The sequence below is a fragment of the Gymnoscopelus braueri genome, assembly GCF_963280865.1.
Source record: "Gymnoscopelus braueri genome assembly, chromosome: 7".
Classification (NCBI taxonomy): domain Eukaryota; kingdom Metazoa; phylum Chordata; class Actinopteri; order Myctophiformes; family Myctophidae; genus Gymnoscopelus; species Gymnoscopelus braueri.
The window spans coordinates 52,617,208-52,639,827 of NC_137608.1; the positions used below are offsets into that span (position 1 = coordinate 52,617,208).

At 43.5% G+C, this 22,620-nt stretch overlaps 1 protein-coding gene across 1 annotated transcript; it reads right to left on the reverse strand.

The window, feature by feature from the left end:
* Positions 1-1,948: 1,948 nt before the first annotated feature.
* Positions 1,949-19,517, reverse strand: bag4 (BCL2 associated athanogene 4). The gene is made up of 5 exons (XM_080432782.1): positions 19,209-19,517; positions 17,335-17,457; positions 14,585-14,929; positions 11,069-11,383; positions 1,949-3,208 (listed from the first exon to the last, which is right to left on the reverse strand). Exons 1-5 carry the CDS (start codon positions 19,395-19,397, stop codon positions 2,708-2,710), a joined length of 1,473 nt encoding a protein of 490 aa, XP_080288908.1. The 5' UTR covers positions 19,398-19,517; the 3' UTR covers positions 1,949-2,707.
* Between the last annotated feature and the right edge of the window lie 3,103 nt (positions 19,518-22,620).

Below are 22,620 nucleotides of genomic sequence, written 5' to 3' on the forward strand. Positions count from 1 at the left end.
TCTTTTTTTTACATGTATTTCATGTTATACAAATATATGCCCGATAATATTGAGGTGATGTGTGTGACGGTGATCCACCTAAACACAAGACAAATATGAAATTAGGTTTTCTTCCATGCAAACTGGGTGACCTTATTTATTTACCTAATGCTACAAAAGAACCCCCGCATATGGCACTCTGTTTTTCTAAATCAATATATCAAGCATGAACCTTGTTTAACACAAGACTAAGGAAAGGAGGGGTGTTGCAAAGTAGACTTCATATAATAATAATACTAATAATAATACTAATAATAAGTTGATCAGTTTTATAGTCATACCAATATCTAGACCAAATTGTGGGACCCAAGTTGATACACACATAAAATAATGTTCAACTCATGGAGTATGTTGTTCTAGGTATATGTGTAAGAATGCCATTTCATTTCCTACAATGATAAAAAATAAAGGTACTGCTATCAAAGTGTGGAATCTAGGTCTACACCTGCGAGGCAGCTTGCACAAAGCTTGCACAAGCTGCAGTAATTGGGACAGGGTTTGATCTTCAGGGTGCTCCCACACTCATCACCCAGGATCCAGGCCCCGAAATCATGGACAGTAAATTGTCATTGCGTCCTCAATTTGACAAGAGATTAGCTTCTATATACTTAGGTGCCGGAATGGGGAGATTAAAGAAATAATCAAAATCATCGTGTCCACTGTTCCTATGTTGATTTGGAATACTATAAGTGATTGCGTGTTTGACAGGCGGGAGACAACACAGAACAGGTCAATAACAAAAGGATCTGGTGACATTTCCTATGGCTTGTGTGTGTGTGTGTGTGTGTGTGCAGCCTGATCTCACACAATTTAGTAAACATTGCACGGACCCAGTGCACGTCATTCCGTGCATAGCCGCCCAGAAAAGCCGAAAATCTGTGCATAAGTACGGCGAGAACCAGGGTGGGCGTATAACCGGGGTTGCAACCCGGAAGCAGAGCAGTCCCCACAACATGAGTCACCATTCTGTGCCTATCGGTACATAACTCAAACGGCACCGAGTAGGCTCAAGGGAACGTCGCAACGTTCGGGACGGCGACTCGTTGGCTTTAGCTCACTCGGTGGTCCCTCACGTGGCTCCAGCGCGCCTCCGAAATGGTTTAGTCAATGGAGGAGATGCGAGGCGGCTATGCACTGGTTTTCTGGTTTTCTAGGCGTCTATGCACGGAATGACACTCCGTGCCACGTATTCTAAGTTGTGTGAGATGGGGTTGGTGTGTGACATGTAGTGACACATGGCTGAGGTGAGCGCTGATCCTGAAGACACAAAGAGACGGTCTGAATCTGTGCCCGAGAGACGGTGAAGGCCTGATTTATGCTCCGTCGCATCCACTGTGTTGCATCACGGCCAAAATAGCCGGCGGGCCCTACAAGCTCACAATGTGTCGCCTATGTTGACACTATTCTGTATTGCTGCTAGCCTAGCTGAACCAAAGTTACAACTAGTGTTTTTGTCTCTAGGTGACAGAGACGACTGCAAAGCAGTCAACAGAGTACAGTGTGAGCTATATTCATTCATTGTATGAAATGCACACAAAGAAATATGTTTTAACCCATTAAGACCGGGAACGTGTAACCACTTTATCCATATTTTATACTTTGACCATTCAAAAATAGCAGATCTACAAGCTCATAGCGCGGCACATGAGCTTCTAGATCTGCTATTTTTTGAGAAATCATGAACATTTGTGCGAATCTTCGATATATATATATATATATTTTTTTAAGCGAAAGTTTTAATCTCAAATCTTTGCTTCTGGGGGTCCATGGAACAAAATATTTTGAGATGGGAGTCCGCGGCCAAATACATATAATTTTTAGACATGTATTTGGCCGTGGACCCCCATCTCAAAATGTTTTGTTCCAGGGACCCCCCCAGAAGCAAAGATTTGAGTTACAAATGTTCGGTTTAAAAATATATATATATTCATTTTCAGGATTTTGTTTTAAAAAATAGCAGATCTACAAGCTCATAGTGCCGCGCACTCGGTGCCGTGCTATGAGCTTGCATATCTGCTATTTTTTGAATAGACAATGAAATCTAAAAATGACACAGATGCGTTCCCGGTCTTAATGGGTTAAAGTGTACTAAATTCCAGTTGATACGTAGTGTCAATACGCTACACGTTGTGAGCTTGTAGGTTTTGGCTATTTTTGGGAGGCGACACGTCGCGCCGAGCGAACGAGTATGAACGTGGCTGAAGGGTTACAAAGTGACACGACGCAGAATCATCTTCCAGTAGTACTCTCATACCACGCCCGGCGTGAGGTCATGCCGGGGTAACGTTACGTAGCCGAACACAGTTCCGTCACCGAGGCCGAGGTCTGGTATGATGATAATATACACAACCACGGCTTTACAAATGTTATGTCACAATGTCACCTCTGTAAGAGTCAACAGAGAAAAACAAAACGCCCCCCATCCAAGACCATTCCTCCAATATGTCCTTCTGCCAGATTCCAGCACGGCATTTATAATCAAGGACGTGGCACAGGGGGCGTAGAGGGGCAGAGAGATTCAAAAGGGGGGGCAAGTTCGACCGAATCCAAGCTCTTTGTCACGTCCGCCAAACATTTGGTACGGGAAAAGGAGCACAAATCAGACGGCGGTTTTTATTTTGTCGTTGTTGTCGTTTTGCCCCACAAAACCGAAGAGTTCAGTCTGGGTTCAGAAGGCCTTCTTCTCTAGCCGGTCCAGAATGGCCTGGATCCTCTGCACGGCCTCCTTGCGGGCCTGTCTGACAGAGTCCAGTCCCTGGGTCTCCACGGAGTCCAGCACCAGGAGCTCCTTGGTCAGCAGCTCCTCCAGGTAGCGGTAGCTCTTGTCCGACTTTTTGCCCACAAACTCGTCCACGTCCTCCTCCAGCAGCTGCACCCGGGCCATGACCTGCTGCACCTTGGCCAGGCCGGGATTGTCGCTGAAGTGCTGCTGCTGGGGGGCCCCGGCCGCGCCCTGGGGCTGGGCCGGGGCCGGGGCCGGGGCCGGGCCGAAAGGCGGCGGAGGGTCGGCCTGCGAAGAGCCGTTGGGCTCCGTGGGTCCGCCCCGCCCCGTTCGGCTGTACATCTGGGGAGGAGAGCTGAATTCGGCGGGCTTCCCGTTGGGCGGGTTGGGGGAGGCGGACGGTCGGGGTCTGGGTCCCACCTGGGGAGCACGTTGGTGCTGTTGGTCCTGAAGGGGGGGGCAGAACAACCAGGTGTGAGACAGAATGAAACAACAACGACACGGTGGAACGTCAGGTGGTGGAAAAAGTATTCAAATTCTTTACTTAAGTAAAAGTACCAATACTGCAATATAAAAATACTCTGTTACAAGTAAAAGTCCAGAATAAAAAAATTACTTGAGTAAAAGTACAAAAGTATTGGCATCAAAATGTACTTAAAGTACCAAAAGTAAAAGTACTAAATATTTGAAAATAGCAGATCTACAAGCTCACAACGCGTCGCGATGCGACGCGTTGTGAGCTTGTAGATCGGCTATTTTCAAATAGCCTAGGTATAAAATAGGGCTGAAGTGGTTAATGTATGTTTTATTATATCATGGTTTATATCTGAAAAGTAACTAGTAACTAAAGATTTCAAGTAAATGTAGTGGAGTAAAAGTACAATATTTGCCTCTGAGATGTAGTGGAGTAGAAGTAAAAGTATTGGAAATTGGAAATACTCAAATAAAGTACAAATACCTCAAAACTGTACTTAAGTACAGTACTTGAGTAAATGTACTTAGTTACTTTCCACCACTGCAGGTCAGTGTTGATTTCGTCGACTAAAACTATGACGGAAAAACGTCCGTCGACTAACCTTTTTTCACTGACGAAAACGTAATAAAGACTAAGCTATGATGACTAAAGCTAAGACTAAATATATTGACAATTACATCAACAAATAAAAACTAGACTAAAATGTTAGTGAGGGATCTAGTGGAGGAGAGATCCAGTAGAACTATGTTTTGGTTGCGCTCAGGTGTTGCGCGCTCTGAAAATAGCCGATCTACAAGCTCACAACGCGTCGCAGCGCGTTGTAGATCGGCTATTTTCAGCATGCAACCAAGTGTAAAATCAGACATTACGACGCTGTTAACCCTTTAAGACCTGAGGCGATTCTCAAAAAAACTGTTTTTTTTTTTTAATATAAAAAATATTTTTTTCACAATTTTTCAAAAATAGCAGATCTACAAGCTCATAGCGCGGCACTCGGTGCCGCGCTATGAGCTTGTATATCTGCTATTTTTGAATAGCCAAAGAAATCTAAAGTGACACAAATGCGTTCCAGGTCTTAATGGGTTAAGGCACCGCCAAAATACATTTTACTAAATCAACTGTAGATTTAGTCGACTATAATCTTATGATATTTAGTCGACTAAAACTAGACTAACAGTAAAACATTTCAGATGACTAAAATATGACTAAAACTAAATGGAATTTGATTCAAAAGACTATGACTAAAATGGAATAAAAATGTGTTGTCAAAATCAACACCACGTCAGGTGAATGAGTTGCAGGTGACTTTGCTCCATCAGTGGAACCTATAAACACGGTCAAATTCCTTTACAGCACGCTGTACAAACAGACATCTGTTATATCATCTGCTCCGATGCTCTGAGCCATGTCAATAAACTGTAACCGTTACATCATAATAATAGATTTACCTCTTCATTAATAACTTCGGTTCATAAACACACACAAATAATAACAACAACAATACTTATGTTACTGGAAAGTTCTACATGCATAATAATTGCAGCTCTCTCCCTGTTTGCTGCTGCTGCTGTGATGGTGAAGCTGTCGCTGTGTGATCGTGAAAAACTATGGAGACAGCATGCTGACCCCCTGCTGTGCGGAAACACCTGCCGTGAGGGCCTCTGTTAACGTCATCCTACAGCCCTGCCTCCGTTAACGTCATCTCGCTGCCCTACTGATGTTAACGTCATCCCACAACCCTGCCTGGCAGAACCAGGGACCTTGCAGGAGATTCTTTACGGTCAACTAAAAAGACTAATTCATTACCTTCCCTATAAGAACCGACGTGACTCACCAAGCTCAACTGGGAATATTTATTTGTGTTTACTGATGCATGTCTGGACCGTCACCGAGGAGTTTGTCTGGGTGGACGCGTTAAAGAGGCACTATGTAGCCTTTTTTAAATGAATAAAATGTTGTCCAATCTGTATGGTAGAGCATGTAAATACAATAGGGCATAGCAGTGGCTGCCATTTTCTGGTTCCACTTCAAAATAGTCAATGCATTTTTCCCATTGACATTTCCAAAAATATTTATATCAATTCATTTAAGCCTAGAATCAAGCCATCCAGGGTCCTGGTGAATCATGACCATAACATTTTTTTTTCTGTTATTTAAAACAAATATATATTTAATTATATGATATACTATATTTAATAAATACCCTTTGTTTTGCCGTTTTCAAAAAAGTTTTTTCACAGAATCAAACGTTTTATGGCCATGATTCACCAGGACCCTGGATGGCTTGATTCTAGGCTTAAAATAATTGATATAAATATTTCTGGAAATGTCAATGGGGAAAATGCATTGACTATTTTGAAGTGGAACCAGAAAATGGCCGCCACTGCTATGCCCTATATAACTTATACAATTGGGGTGGTTGTATTTAGTCTCCCTGTTCTTCTATTGAGACAGTGTCAACAGTCATGTTTCACTATAGACACAGGATCTGACACGAATTTTGACCTGACGGTCTACTAGCATAATGGTAAACATTTCAGCAGGAAATGTATAAGAGCCAAATAAACTCTACCATCAGCTGTTTTTATCTGAAAACGATATTATACATGACGTACGCTGTCACGCTAAAGCCTGCTGAAGCAGCAGAGGGGCTGTGCAAGTTTCTATTGATTACGTCTGGAGATTGGTCAATTCATGAACGACAAAGTTGTTACAGACATTACATACATTGGGCCGGTACTCACAATACAGAGTACCAGTTCTGCTGGATATCTGCCCACCATAGTAATATTACTTATAGCTGTACCTTTCCTCTTCTACCCCGGATTTGAACCCGGTTTCCTGCGCAAGTGCTGACATTTTTTACCATTGAGCTAATAGAGCCTGCCTGCTTGCTCAGGGGATACATTGAATCTTGACCATTTGAATCAAAGGGTCACCAAAGTTTCAAAGTTGGATACAGTGATTAACTGCAACATACTGAATGGGGCAAAAAAAAAACTCACTACTAAATAATGTTAATGAACAGAGAAGCACTTGCCCACACATTCAACCTCATTTACAAAACATGCATATTATGATCAGACTTTATCTTAAAAGTTTACTTAAGAACAATATCTAATTTGAATTTCATCTTCAGAATGATCTGAAAAATTGCAGTACAATACTCAAGTTTAAAAAAATGTATAAATGCAACATATTGAAAGGATATTGTAAGCTCTGAAGATGAACACCAGAAGCAGTTTTTTTGTTGTTTGTTCTGTTTTTGTTTCTGTTTTCATAGTATTTTACATAGATTTTAGAAATTGTATTTCTAAATATTATTTGGAAAAGTAATAAGGGATAGGACTAGTTAAGTTTTCAACTTCTTCCTATGCCCTTTTCGAACACCCCAGAGTTGTATTTGTTTTCCTATTTTTATATTTCTTATTTTTGTGTATTATGCTTATTTTATGTATTTCTTTTGTCTCTTAACAGTGTTCGAAATAAATAAACAATCAATCAATCAAAAAATCAAAGTGTTACTGAGCCGGCCTGGCTTCTACTTGAAATGGTCATATTCTTTGGGAATAATCAACAGTGGTATCTAATAATAATCAACAGAGTGGTATATAGCAAAACTCAAATGAACAAAATAAAGTTAAATCTAAAATAAAGATAGATTTCTGTGCCCAGAAATCTATCAAGTGTGACTAAATGTTTTTAATGGTCACTCCGGTGCACCTGTTTGTGACGTTCAGCCATTGAGCTGCTATATAAAGAAGGCTTTCAGCAGGTATACGTTGTTTTGGTTTTTTCACTTCCTCCCCAGTGCCACTCCGTTGGACCCTCTCCTACTCTGTCTCCACTTTCACTGCAGTTTGCTTCCTCCTTGCCTGAACGGACGAGTGGATTTTTGCAGACGTAAACATGCACCAGCCGGCATACAGCAACGTGAGCAAGAAAAAATATATAGCATTTGTTTCAATCAAACTGTCGTGTCACGAGCAACAGAAAACTGAGCAGCGATGTCTTTAACCTCTCAAATACTTGTTCACTGTCTGTAGTAGAGGGAATGTTCGTGTCTCGACCCAGCTCTGTGTGTGTGTGTGTGTGTGTGTGTGTGTGTGTGTGTGTGTGTGTGTGTGTGTTTGCGCGCATGCTGTAGTTTGATGCAATCGAAGATATTCCTCTCCTCGCTCGAGTTGTTTACATTCGTTATTTTAATTGGTTCAGGCTAGACTCGATATAAAGGCGACGCTACATTTTTGACAATATATTGTACTGATGCTATGTTCTTGGTTTACCTGTGATCCTAGTTTACTGAGGCACTACACTGTCTCTGTGCATTTGATGTATGCGTTTACCTTGTTTACTGTAAGTCACTCCAGATAAGAGCGTCTGCTAAATTGCAAATTGTACATATCCTATTTTCCTATGGATATGTAGTGGCTTAAGGAGACAACCATCTCTTACCCAACCCCAACCCCCCCCCCCCACACACACACACACACACACACACTGTAGAATAAGGCCACTTATTCTACAGTCAGCAGTGCCCTTTGGTGGACACTAATAGCAACATGTCTGGGACCTGTTGACCTAGAAAAGAGTTTATGAAATAGCTGTCAAAATGTCATAAATAAGTGCATTGCTAGTATATATACATGATATGTTTAACCTTTATCTGTTTGTACCGATTCATAAGCCTATAGATTGACCTGTGACACCAAGGTCACTGTATAGACCGCCGAAGTCTGACGTCATTTACACATCCTTTGTTTGTCTACCTGGTTTGCAGTTTTCCACCCCCGTTCTGAATCCCATAGACGTATTGAATATCGCGTCAAATAAGAACTGTGTTCCAAAAATAAACACATGACCCCGGCGGGTTGACTCTTATGGATATGAAGCATCAACTGACGGTGAGAAAACGCTAATGTTACTTCCGCCGAATTAGTTACATTTTCGCCAGAAACAGACTGTATCAAATATAAGTGACTGACTATCATAAACGATACAGAACCTCCTCCCTGACAATAACGCCGACACGCGGTGTTTATTTTTGGACCACAATTCTTATATGAGACGATTCTAAGATGACCCAATGTTATTCTCCATAGAGAAATTACTTCCGCAAACCTGGGGATGAACGAGTGACGTCAGGACTTCGGTGCTCTATACGCCCCATGATTAGCCTGGCTCCAGCCCCTGACATCGCTAGCCTCGCATTCAGGGTCTGGTGACGCTGTCGATTGCAGGGTTTTCTCGGTTGAAAATCTAAACAACGGCCCGGCCCAATCGGGTTCGAGATAATCCAGTATGAACCAATCGGCAAAGAGTCCCACTTTGGCCATGCCCCCATCTCAGAAAACGGCTGCACTGAGAGGGCTTTCAGACTGAATAATGGAGTGAAACGAAATGAAATTTCAGGCTGCGTCAGGCTAACCAATGATAGGAGATGCAACTGTTGTTGAAGTGCAAGTCATCTACATTGTAGGCATTATGGCATCATGTTTTATTGTGCACTTATTCATATCATCAACATGTCAACAGGGGTCATCAACATGTCTATAACTATAACACTATAACAATAACCATCAACATGTCCGTACAGACAAATGTGTCCTTGGCAAATGTTTTATTTGGAGTTTACATAACATTATAATGTTCTTATTTTGAATAAGACCCCATTACTGAAGGTCAGTCTCCAGGCTTTCTTCAGAATGTGTATGACACTGATTTACTATGACACTATGGCACATTAGGAGTCCACTAGTACAGGGGTTATTAAACTTGCACCCTATGGGTCTAAACCTGGACCCTACGGCACCAAATGGACTCATTTGGTTCCATGTGTACACTCTCAGAGTTACAGACCTGTAAGGGTCCATTTGGAAGCCCCTCAAAAGGAAGGTCCCTCGACCCAGTCATATTATTGTCAGCTCATTTTGTATGTCCACGGCAAAAATAGCATTTTGACAAAGATGTCCACCTGGGTGATGTTGACCCCTGATTCATATCATACTCTGTTGTTTCTGTTCCTTTCCATAGAGCTACTATGACTCATATCTGCTGGTCCTGTATACATTCTCTATGTGTGACATAAACCTCAGTGTTTGTGCTGTGATGCTGCCTGGTGTCATTCTGTTCTCCAAACGTCCAACACTCAACTGAGTCATGCCTCACCACCCTTAACCCTTTAAGACCTGAGGCCCATTAAAAAAATGTTTTCTAAATCCTAACATTTTGAAAAATATATTTTTCACGATTTAAAAAAAAAATAGCAGATCTACAAGCTCATGGCGCGCCATGAGCTTGTATATCTGCTATTTTTGAATAGCCAAAGACATCTTAAGTGACACAGATGTGTTCCAGGTCTTAATGGGTTAGACAGAGGACAACTTTTAGGACCATATCTATGTGTGCACCGAGGTTTGTTTTGACTTTGTTTTGACTTCATGTTCTCAATTTCAGATGCATTTTATAGCGGGTTTGCTAGCTTAGTTTAGTTTGTATTTTGTAAAAAAGGGCTTTAGTTTTTATTTTCTATTTTTAATTCTTTGAGAGACACATACGGGTATTTCTGTGCGTGGCCGAATGCGCCATTCTTTCATCGGGTGAAACAACACCGCTTTTAACATTGCAATTGCATTACGGAACGCGCACATCGTTACATTTTGTGGGTTTATTATTTTGTCATAGCACAACATATGGTGAAGTATTGTAAGTGCAGGTCATGGCAACAACCACCGCTCTTGTGAAAAATGAAAACGGGACCGCCAAATATTCTACATTTTCCGCGATTCTGCCAACAATCATATTCTTTGAGACACACATCTAGGTTTTTGCCGGGCCAAACAATAGAATCACGTGACAATAAAAAAGGAATCCCCTATTCGCTCATACTAGGACATGACGTATGTGTAGGTAGAAGAATATGGGGCAGTCAGGGACGAGATTCAAAAAGCTCATAAAAGTAGTGGATACATTACTCACACACAGACTAAAACGACGACGCACGAAGACGAAACGTAAGCCGGCCCGAAACACGCACACTAGTGATGTGTGGGTCGGGTTTTTTTCATGACCCGCCCCGCCACGCCACGGAACCCAACCCGCCTCAACCCGTCCCGCGAACCCATATATAAATCTATGGCTCAACCCGCCCCGCGACCCGCGGTGGGAAAAAAAAAGATAATCATCATCATAATAGCTCAGATTTATATAGCGCTCTTTTAAGTACCTAAAGTCACTTTAAATGTCTACAGTAGCACAACATTGTCATGGGCTAAATGAACAAGCATGTTGTTCAAAATAGTTTTATTTTTTTATTTTTTTTCGTGTGAGAGCGGCTGACCCGCTCACCCGCAGCCCGCATAATTGCCTCTGAAATCCTGACTCGACCACCCGCGGGACCCGCGGGTTACGGGTCGGCCCGCTCATCACTAACGCACACAGTCGCGTCTTGACCGATCCAGCCCGCGACCTACAATGACTCCGACACCCTGCTCCCTGCTGCTCTGTGACTAAACTAATGACTGGTCCAATCCTCTGCTTCACACAGTGCTTCCATCCCCCCCGAGGCGACCAAACACCCTTCTTACATCTGCTTCCTTTTGCTTCATTTATTCCATCTGCAAACCAGACAAAGAAACTGCGACATTTAACACATTGACCGCCAGAGGTTAATCTCATAATGTACTCACGGCGCTTTACCGTTGGATTTAACGGCCCGTACCAACTACGGGCCCGGCGGTCAATGTGTTAAACAGACTAAATCTGCAAGGTTGCAGGAGCAGCGCTGTCAGTGTCACCATCATGCCCCAAGTCATGCCCCAACTCATACAGACCTTGGGCTGGTAGGGCGGCGGGGCCCCGGTGCCGGTCCCCGGCCACGCCGGAGGATGTGCGGGTCGGACCGGCGGTCCGTAGTGGTGGTTCTGTGGATGTGGAGGCTGCTGCTGGCCCGGCTGCCACTGCTGCTGCTGGGAGGGAGGAGGGGCGGCGTACCCACCCGAGTGGGACCACCCGCCCTCCGTCTGCTGCTGCTGCGCCCTGGGGTGAACACACTGACCTGCAGCCGGGTACGGAGGGTTTGGAGGCATGGAGTGAGAGTGACCGCCTTCACTGTAGTGAGGGTACGATGCTGGAGGGTAACCTGGACCCTATGGGGGGGGGGGGGGGGGGGGGGACAGAAACAAAGAAAGATAGTTTACTTTTCAGGAACATATCATGGCGCTCGGTGGCACAGTGGTAAAGTCCATGCCCACCGCCGCAGAGGTTGTCGGTTCAAATCCACGTGGTGCATCCGGCTTTGTCGAGCGTCTATAAGAACACAATTGGCCCCGTGTTCGGGGGAGGTGGAGGGTGTTTCTACATGTATTCCTACGGGCCGCCAGCACTACGTCCTCTCGGTGGAGGCTCCTCACTGGCAGCTGAGTCAGTAGGGTACAACAGCAGTGACAACACAGAAGTGTGTGTGGAGAGGAATCAATTAGCACTAATTGGAGAGAAAAAGGGGCACAAATCTAAAAAAAAATCACACCCTGTGTGAAGTGGGCGGTGTATTCCTAGCTAATCACAATACTGAATGGAGTCAACCAATCATGTACAAAAGATAAATACATTTATTGAAACACTCTTTATGATGGACGAAACCATAACTCGAAAAAAACAAAGTTTTGGTTTTTTTCGAGTTATGGTTGCTTATATAGGGCTATGCACATGTGTCATGTGACACTGGCCAATCACAGTCCTGAATAGACTGTGATTGGCCAATCACAGCGCAGGATAATTCTACAAATTTCCTGGGCCCAGATCTCAGCGCAGGAAAATGTACATTTTTCCAAATCTCACTTATAGGCCATATTACACGGCCATAAAGATACGCAATTTATTTTAGGAATAAACTTCCACGGATAAAAGCACCAAATTAATAGCTTGATGTGAAATATTCACAACACATTTTTTGGATCGTTTATCAGCCAAAAATATATATATATATATTTTTGGGCGGTTTCACCGCCCAAAAATATATATATATATATATTTTTTCGTATATTTTTTTCGTATCACAAATGCCTCTCAACATAGAACAGCACCAACAAACCGTCATAAAAATATGTACTTGTTTTATTGAACACCGATGACACGCAGCTACACACAGTAGGCCACACAATAAAGACCATTTAACCTCATTACGCTTGAAACCCACAGGGCGCACAAGTACCAAGCGTGCATACACCGCTTTTTATCCGCTCCCATGTTAATGAATGACACTGAGACGGACGTAGATTTTTTTTCCCCCCGTTCCAGGCGGAAAGGAACGGTTTTCCGCGCGCATCGTCATTGAAACGCATTGACCAGACGTCTCGCTCTGACCAGGTGTGGAGAGAACAGTCACACAAACCTCCTTGTACAATAAGAGCGTGAGCAACACTTTATTTGCTCGGTTCCCAGCGTTGCACACCGGGGGGTGTTTATGTCGTGCGATTAATTAGCATTCATTTAAACAGCTGCTTGTGTTACATCATCCACACAGAACGTGAATATTACACGGCCATAAAGAGACGCAATTTATTTTAGGAATAAACTTCCGCGGATAAAAGCACCAAATTAATAGCTTGATGTGAAATATTCACAACACATTTCTTGGATCGTTTATCAGCCACGCTCCCGGTGAGTAATGATGACCCTAAAACCCAGGGGCTCTCAAACGTTCTAATTTCAGGGACCCCCATGGGCCATCTTCCTATAATTTGAGTAACCTCTGTCTTTCCGTCCGTCCGTCCTTCTTGGGTCGTGGTCTGTGCCCGATCAAACTGCGCATGCGTCGCATCCAATACAGCCTCGACACACACACGCTGGCTCTGTGTGTGCGCATGCGTCGCATCTACAGCCCCACAGCGTTACACTGTTGCACACACCACAGCGTTACACTGTTGCACACACCACAGCGTTACACTGTTGCACACACCACAGCGTTACACTGTTGCACACACAGAACACTCGCCTCCGCGGCCGTGTATGCACGTTGGGGAGGCACGTGTCAAAATGTATATTATTTGTGTTCGCGCGACGGCCGCGTATGTGTGTCGCGCTAAACGTTGCGTGTGTGTGTGTGTTTGCGACGGGACCGCGACGGGGGTGTGTGTGGGGGGTTGCCCGTGGGGGGGGGGGGGGGACCCGCGGGGGGACCGCGCTACAGGACGTGCAATAACCCCAAGTTTGCAACTACTTTCGTCTGCGCCCTTCACCGGGTATGGTCTAGTAACCCATAACCGTAAGGGTCCATTTGGTTCCATTTGTAAACCGTCAAGAGTTACAGAGCTGTAAGGGTCCATTTAGAACACCCTCAAGGAACTCTACCCTGACGGCCCCTGGACATCACTTTGAGAACCACGGCCCTAACCAACAGTCGACTCCACTGTAACAGGCTGCGGTTTAATCCATCAAGGCAGAGTGAGATGTTTGACCAGCAGCAGCAACGACGACGCAACGCACAGAAAAGCCCCGACTTCTGGTCAGACGAGGGAGGAGCCAGGCCTGGAGCCAAACCACAGAGCCTAGAGCCTCCTAGTGTCGCCAACAGCTGCAACATCTCAACTAACCTGGCCTGGCATCGGCCGGACCGATGGCGTGGATACCGGCAGTAGCAGGCTATAACTGTAGCATGCATGGATCTGCATAGTCGGTCTGGCTAGTGCCAGGCTAACCCTAATCTGAGTTCCCAGAAGTTTTTCGCCTCGCATACAAACGGGAGCGGCGAGGAACTTCTGGGCCAGAGCCCTGGTATTTGTGGGCGGGATGTAACTTACGCTCAGAATCTGAGCGGACACGTCACTTACCGGTCTGAGAGCTGTGCAACTCGTCTAAAAAGTCCGACGAGAGGCAAACAGCAGTACACAACAATGGCGGCCGCAATGTCTCAAGGGGAAATTGCTTCCCGTCGCTCCTATTTACATCTAACACCCACTGCATGTGGATCCCGCCCCCTTTTCTTCATTGGCTGTTGATTAGAATCAGAACTCAGTGGCCGCGCCCCTGTTGTTCAGGCTTTGAGCCGAAGCCTCCCAGACTAGGCTAACCCTAACCCCCTAATTAGCACTGTCTCTAACTACAGTAGGGGGCAGTAGCATGCCACTGGGACACAGGCCGGGGTCTGATCAGCCTCGGTCGGATGGCCTGGAGGAGGGTGTCTGTTGCGAGACCCCAAACACCCAGTGACTCCAGGTAACAACACCGATGATGTGTCCACGTGCATCAGTTGATGTTTTATTGACTGAAATGTTCTCCAATCTCCACCAACAATAACATACAATACAGTACAGTACAGTAACAGTACAGTACAGTAACAGCGTACGTACCCCTTGACAATGTGGGCCGGGATAGTGGTGGTGATGTTGATGGTGTTGGGAGTGGGGCTGTACGGAGCCTCCGGTGTTCTGCTCTGACGGAGCACCCTGGCTGGGGTACGCCCCGGACGGAGCACCCTGGCCGCCGTGGCCGGGGTACGCCACTGACGGGGCACCCTGGCCTGGGTACGCCCCTGACGGGGCACCCTGGCCTGGGTACGCCCCTGCAGCCTGTCTCTGGGGCATCTGGTGGTCAGCGCAGTAGAAAGGGTTGGACGGATGGAAATTGCTGGCGGAGTACTGACCCTGCCCTGGACTGTAGACACCGTGCTCGTTGGGATAGGCTGCCGCCATCGCCTAGAGAGACAGAGAGACAGAGAGTGACAGAGAGACAGAGAGAGAGAGTGAGAGAGATTGATCATTTATTTGTAAAGCGGATTTCCAAAGTGCTTTGTAACAAGGTGAAAGAATAGCATGATAACCACAGGAATTAAAACAGCAAATACACTCAATGGGTATAATAAATAACGTTGATTAAAACGAGGATAACAGAAAACAATCAAACTAGGGGTGTGCAGATATATCGTCCCGCGATATATCGCGATACGTTTTCGTGACGATATGTATCGTTTTGGGGGAAAAAATATATATATATATTTTTTTTACAATAATAATAATCAGGCATGCAAACAGCCCCGAGGTGAAAAGGGTGACAACATGTTGTTTTTTTTCGGGTCAGGTGTCACACTATTGCCCTATTTGGATTCAAAACGGCTATTGTAGCTGAAAAGCTACAAGTTTGCGTCTGAATAATGCAAAAACTGAATTATTTGTTTGCATTTGCTTTTTTTCTCCCCCATATATTTTCATAATAAAAAAGTGCGTATCGTATCGTATCGAAATCGTATCGAAGTTGTGAGCCAAATATCGTATCGTATCGTTTGGTGAAATTAGTGTATCGGCACACCCCTAAATCAAACAATTAAAAAACTAATAAAACAATCTAAGGGGGGAGTGATCAGTGATGTAATTTGGTGAGTGAGAGAAATACAGAGAGCGATAGGGGGGGGGTGATCAGTGATTTCAGTGTGTGTGTGTGTGTGTGTGTGTGTGTGTGTGTGTGTGTGTGAGAGACACACAAGACAAATTCCAATACCCAACTTCCACACTCTCTCACTCCACTAGGGGCTGTCCGCATTACACATTTAAGTTGACCATTATTTGTCACTCAAATCATTGCGATTAACGTTTTAATTGTTGTTTGGTGTTGAACATTGAAATATATGAAAACAATAGAAAAAAATGCACAGGGCAAATATGACAAATAACTTGAAAATACAAAGAAATTATTGACATTTAATAATTTGTAAAGAAAGAAACAGCTGATCTACAAGTGTAAGCTTGTAGATCAGCTATTTATGCTATTTTTTTATATTTGAAAATGTGTGAACATTTTTCAACATGGAAACGATTATGATGATTTTGCTAAAATAATTGCGATCATCTCAATCATCACGATCAGACGATCTTGTAATAATTGTGACAGGCCCACACTCCACTCGCGCATTAGTCCCGCCTAACTTTATATATATACAGCCAAATATGATAGCCAAACTTTGGCTATTCGAAAATAGCAGATCATAGCTTGTAGATCGGCCATTTTCAAAATATTTTAATATTTTAAAACTTGTGAAATGGGACCTTTTGCATAATGAGTACTTTCTACTTTTGGTACATTTTGATACCAACACTTTTGTACTTTAACTCAAGTACATTTTGAATTCCGGACTTTTACTTGTAACAGAGTATTTCCACGTTGCAGTATTGATACTTTTACTTAAGTAAAACATTGAGTGCTTTTTCCACCACTGGTGTAATGCTTGGCGGAGCGCTCCGGAACGACACTCCTACACTGTTTTTTCTCCAAACAAAGAAACAGAATATTCACAGCTGGAATTCAATACAATAATGTTTTCATACTCGTCAAGGCAGGCACTGTCAGCATGAATGTGTTGAGACACACAGTAATGATACAGTCACTTCAGTCTAACATTTTAACGTGTGGTCCCTTTACAGTCGACTAATGTATGTAAACGTGCCATCGTACAGTAGGAACAGGAACAGCGGTTGCATAAGCTTCAAAACGAGCCACAACTGTAAGCGTGTGCGTGCTCAGCGAACACGCATTGTACATGTTATCATGATGAGCGAGCTCCGGTACTTAACACTAAATGTACTACAACACCCCATGAGGACTGAGTCACCACTGTGATGACATTGTGTGTGATTTAAGTGAGAGAGACACACAGAAATAGAGACCAGAGAGACAGACAGACAGACAAATACAGTGACCGAGAGAGAGAGACAGACAGTCAGACAGACAGACAAGAGAAGGAAAGACAGTGACCGAGAGACAGACAGTCAGACAAGAGAAGGAAAGACAGTGACCGAGAGAGATAGACAGACACAGATAAATACACAGAGACAGAGACAGACAGATAAATACAGTGAGCGAGAGAGACAGAGACAGAGAGACAGACACACTCACACACACACTCACACACACACACACACACACAGGGAGACAGATAGAGGCAGGCATGCAGGCAGACAGACAGACAGACACAGAACAGTTAAACGTCAGTGTTAAGGTGATTGCACTTAAGGCTTTAGAGATAAGGAGAGAGGATCTACTTAGACATGCGACCTTGGCCCCACAGTGAGCCCAGAGGAGTTACGTAATAACCTGACAGTGTACAGACCTGTGGGTTGTAGGGCGGCTGGCCCTCTGCGCCCGCCGGGTACGTAGGACTGGCATAGTGCCCTGTGGAATGGGACTGGGGGTACCAGTAGTTGGAGGGGTAGCCCGGGTACTGAGAGGCATCCTGTTAAGAGGCCAATGATGGGACGTCAGTGTAACATCATGATGTAAACCACCATCACATTTAACATGGACGAGCCTTAACCACTTAAACACCAGCAGCCGCATTGTGGCTGAAAATAGCAGATCTACAAGCTCACAACGCGACGCGTTGTGTCGCGTTGTGAGCTTGTAGATCTGCTATTATCAGCGAAAGCTTTCCCCACAATAACAGAAAACAGAACAGACACTATTATTGAGCCCTGAGGGACTCCGGTTACCTGTATGGGGTTTAAGAGGTTATTAATCCCTGAGGAACTGATAAGTATGCAATGTTTAAATTATATAATACTGAAAGGTTCACATAAACAGGACCATACGAAGCATCATATTTGAAAACTGCTTAATTAGACAAAAGTTAATCTAAGAAAGGAGGAGCAATTGTGTACTTTAATCTGTACAGACCACATGTTCTTCTGTTTTACATAAAGTTGTCCGTTTTGTTTCATGTAAAGTCGAAGCGACTTTGAGTATCTTGCAAAGCCCTATATCAATCTGATGTATTTGAGTATTCAAAACAAATACATTTATAATAATTATTGTAATGTTTTTTTTTTTTTAATCGCTTTTTCTGTAAAGCACTTCTGCTTTATTCATTGTTTGCTCTGTAAAGCGCTTTGAGCTGCATTCATGTCATGAAAGGTGCTGTATAAATAAACTTTTACTATTATTATTTATTATTAATCAATCTGAATTAATATTATTATGATTAAACTACATGTTTAAATTCTAGAGCCCTCCAGATCATGGTCTAAACACAACTTTCATTCACATTTTTCCTTTCTTACACTAAACCAGTGGTTCTCAAACTTTTCCATGTCAAGGACCCCCAAGTTGACACTTATTAGCCCGCGGACCCCCATTTCAAAAGATATGCCAGGGACCCCCGTAAGAGAAGATTGTTTACGGCTCTAGCAGTGATTCTCAACCATTTTAATTTCAAGGACCCCCAGTTTGACATGCATTAGGGCTATGGACCCCCATTTAATGGCATTTCTATCACTTGGGCAGCAATTTATATTGTAAAATCTATGTCAATTTAACTGTGAGAGTGTACAAATGGAACCAAATGGACCCGTTAGGGTCCATTTGTACACTCTCAGAGTTACAGACCCATAAGGGTCCATTTGGTGCCTAATCTATCATTTAGCTGGGGACCCCCTGGAACTCCCTCAAGGACCCCTGGGGGTCCCCGGACCCCACTTTGAGAACCAATGGTCTAAAACACAACTTTCATTCACATTTAGCCTTTCTTACACTAAACAAAACAACAATCTAAAATATATGTATATATATATATATATATATATATATATATATATATATATATATATATATATATATATATATATACTGGTTATACTTACTGCACCATTCTACACATGTCAGCGTCGCTAGCAGACAGAGCTATGTGTGAACTCCATTCATTCACACAGTACGGCGTCGCTTGGCGACAATGAACAAGCACGGATCTATGATCGTATATAGATCTATAAATAGATCTAAAAGGATCTTGTAGTAGTAAGTAGTAGTAGTAGTAACGGAAGTGTATTCTAAACTATTACATAACCCTGTTACTCTGTAGGGTTAGCTCACTAGGCTAACAGCACAGCTAACTGATGCCTCTGAGCCTAATGAAACATTATTATTATTATTATGAATATTAATATGATAATAAATATAATAAAGGGGGGAGGGGGGGGGGGGGGGTCTCACCATGGTGGGGGTCCAGCTCACGGGGTTCTCCTCAGAGTTGTAAGAGGAAGATGATGAAGGCCAGACAGGTTTGTTGGGATTTGACTGCATTTGATGAGGAGGAGGATGAGGATGATGAGGATGAGGATGATGATGAGGATGATGATGCATCAACCAGGCCTCTTCCTCCTGTCTCCTGTCATCTGCCATAAAAGGAACAATGCAACGGGGTTTTTTTGTTTGTTTAATGAGCCGCCATGCAGTCAGATGATTGTAGAAGCAGAAGGAAAAATAATAATGTGACTGAATGACATGGAGAAGCTGGCTGCTGCTGCTCACACTATCCTGTACTGTGTCTTTAAGAGGAGGCTCCTCCCCCCTCCCCTGAATGACATGGAGGAGCTGCTGCTCACAATCCTGTACTGTGTCTTTAAGAAGCGCCCCCCCCCCCCCACCCCACCCAGCGGGTTATGCGAAGTTTTGTATCCCTGTCGAAATCTGTCCCCCCCCCATTAGATAGATAGAGACACACGGCCGGAAGCGGAAGGCCTACAAATCCACGCCCACTTTTGACACTCGGGGTCCGTTTCAACGATGAACTGCAGCTCTCAATGCAATCTCTATGAGAGGCATTGTAAAATACCGTCATTTCACTGGTTAACTACTGAGGCTGTAGCGATTTTTTTTGTGTTCTAATAATCTGTCCCATTTGTTTAATTTGTCCTTTTTAATGTCCCATATCTTTCATCTCGATATACTACCCACAATATACTATAATATACTCCATCAGTATGTCAAAACCGCTAGCATCGGAGATCTATATCGCATGGTATATACGTCACGGACGCATCCCTTGAGGTTTTCAATACCCAGAAAACTGGCGAAAGTGGCCGTTTTCAATAGGTTTTGGTCATTATCTCTGGAACAGAAGGTCCAATCTGCTCAGTTCAAAGCTTGTTGGATGCGTGACTTTGAGGACATTAAGCACGCAATGACACATTTTCGGGTTATTTGTATTTTTTTAGGGGAGGCGAGATCTTAGTTGGGCAGGCGACCGCCTCTCCTGCCTCTACAGTGCGTACGCCACTGGTCGGCGCTCGGCACTCGTAAAGACAGTGATGTCACTGAAATGCCCGTCTGCTGTCTACCCTCTGCTGTGTTAGCATTATGGGTAACTCGTTAAAGTGGCAAATTAAATGTGAAACACATCAACTATTAAGAAAACAAGAAGATATGTTCACAAAGACACTCCATACATTTGGAAACATATTTTTATTTAAATCAATATCGTCTTCAGTTAATGCAGGATAATTTTAAAAGTAGGCTAACTTTCATATCCTCTCATAGGGAATGCATTGGCAGCTGCAGTTCATCGTTCTAACGGACCTCGAGTAGCGGCGCTGTCTCAAAAGTGGGCGTGAAATTTGTAGTCCCCGTGTGTCTCTATAGATTAAAGCAGGGGTTTTCAACCGGTGGTCAGTGAAGGTATTGCAGGTGGTCCCTGGCCATGCATTAAACATTTTTTTTGGGCGGTGAAACCGCCCCTATAAGTGAGATTTGGAAAAATGTACAAATATCTTGGGCAGTGAAACCGGCCCTGAAAGTGAGGTTTGGAAATTTGTACAATTATCCTGCGCTGTGATTGGCCAATCACAATCTATGTAGGACTGTGATTGGCCAGTGTCACATGACACATGTGCATAGCCCTATATAAGCAACCATAACTTGAAAAAAAACATAAATTGTTTTTTTTCAAGTTATGGTTTCGTCCATCATAAAGAGTGTTTCAATAAATGTATTTATCTTTTGTACATGATTGGTTGACTCCATTCAGTATTGTGATTAGCTAGCAAGACACCGCCCACTTCACACAGGGTGTGATTTTTTTTAAATGTTTTACTTTTAATAACTTACAGGACTTCTTACTGTATGGTGTGTGTGTGATATGAAATGTGAGCTTACCATAATCACAGACAGTAATCCTTAATCATATTCCATCATATTCAAACAAAATCACTGTATTTTATTAGATATTATATTGATATTATAGCTATTTTCTCCAGCTCCCTGTGGTGCATGAACCCCCCACCACTATTGTGTGTGGTGGGTCTATGATGGACCCGCCACGCACAATAGTGGTGGTCCCCAGGTTGTTCTTAGTCAGTATGGTGGTCTCTGGGTCAAAATCAGTTGAAAACCCCTGGATTAAAGCAATAAGCCACGCGAGGTCTCAGTTTACCTTGTATCTTATAATGCCATCATAACATAGAGGTAAACTGAGACCTCGCGTGGCTTATTGCTTTTATAAAACGGTTACAAACATGGCAACATGAAAATCATAAAACACTTCTTAATAATTCACTAAGAACTACAAGAAAGTAGTTCCACTTCCCGGCCACCAGGGGGAAACACTTCCTCAGAAGGACTAGACTAGACGTCAACTTTTCCCAAACAAAGACAAAACTTAACTGTTAGGTAAGATATTCGATAGAAATTCAAAAAAAAATTAAGCCAGATGTAGCTACTATGTCTGTGAACTTCACGTGTAAACCGCTAGCATAGCTACTTAGCGAGAGCGACCGAGACTTGCAGGGCGAGCAGCTCTGCTGACGAGGGACTATAGGGGGCGCTTGATGTCCGTACAAGCTCCGCCCGGAGCCACTCAGTCGCGGTCATGTGCGCGCGGGCGGTGCTTAGAAGCCCTGCACGGCCGGGGTTTTTAACGAAACCAAGCGCTCCCCTTAGCCAGTTCAGCTGCAGATACATTGGGGCGTCATGTTCCTGGTTTTGGCACTTTCTCCATTTACAACCCGTACATCTACACAAACGTTCAGATTTTAAATATGAAGTTCTAACCCCACGGCCATGGATGTAATATATTGAAACGCCTGGGTCTAAGTACCCGTATCTTCCGTATTGTACAATAAAAAGCATTTGAATCCGATTGGTGGCCATTTTCTCAAAATGTCCTTCATATGCTTTCATCTACGCAACCCTATCGGTTGGGAGGTGTATTGCACTCTGATACATAATAACTCTAAGAGACAATGGCCGCCGATCGGATTAAAATGCTTTTTATTGAACAATACGGAAGATACGGGTACTCAAACCCAAGCGTTTCAACGTGTTACATCCGTGGCCGTGGGGTCAGCACTTTATATTTGAAATCTGAACGTTTATGTAGATGTACAGGTTGGAGAAAGTGCCAAAGCCATGAACAAGTTGCGCCATGACGCTTGATGGCTAAGGTTTTTTATATATTTCACGCAAAGTGAAATAATATTATTATAATACAATTAAAATAATAGTAAAATAATAATTATGAAGGTTAATAATAATTATTATTATGGTTATACAAGACTGGAGAAATGTTTCGCTATGCCGTCAACCTCCCTGTGGTAACACATTCTGACGGGTCACAACATTTGGCACA

Bases quoted from the DNA above. Each gene is read 5' to 3' on its own strand.
- bag4 (XM_080432782.1), bottom strand. From the start codon at position 19,397: ATGGCAGATGACAGGAGACAGGAGGAAGAGGCCTGGTTGATGCATCAT. The intron at 17,458-19,208 runs GTGAGACCCCCC...GCCTCTTAACAG, and splicing joins TGAGCTGGACCCCCACCATG to GATGCCTCTCAGTACCCGGG. The intron at 3,209-11,068 runs GTCTGTATGAGT...CCCCCCCTTCAG, and splicing joins CGCCGCCCTACCAGCCCAAG to GACCAACAGCACCAACGTGC.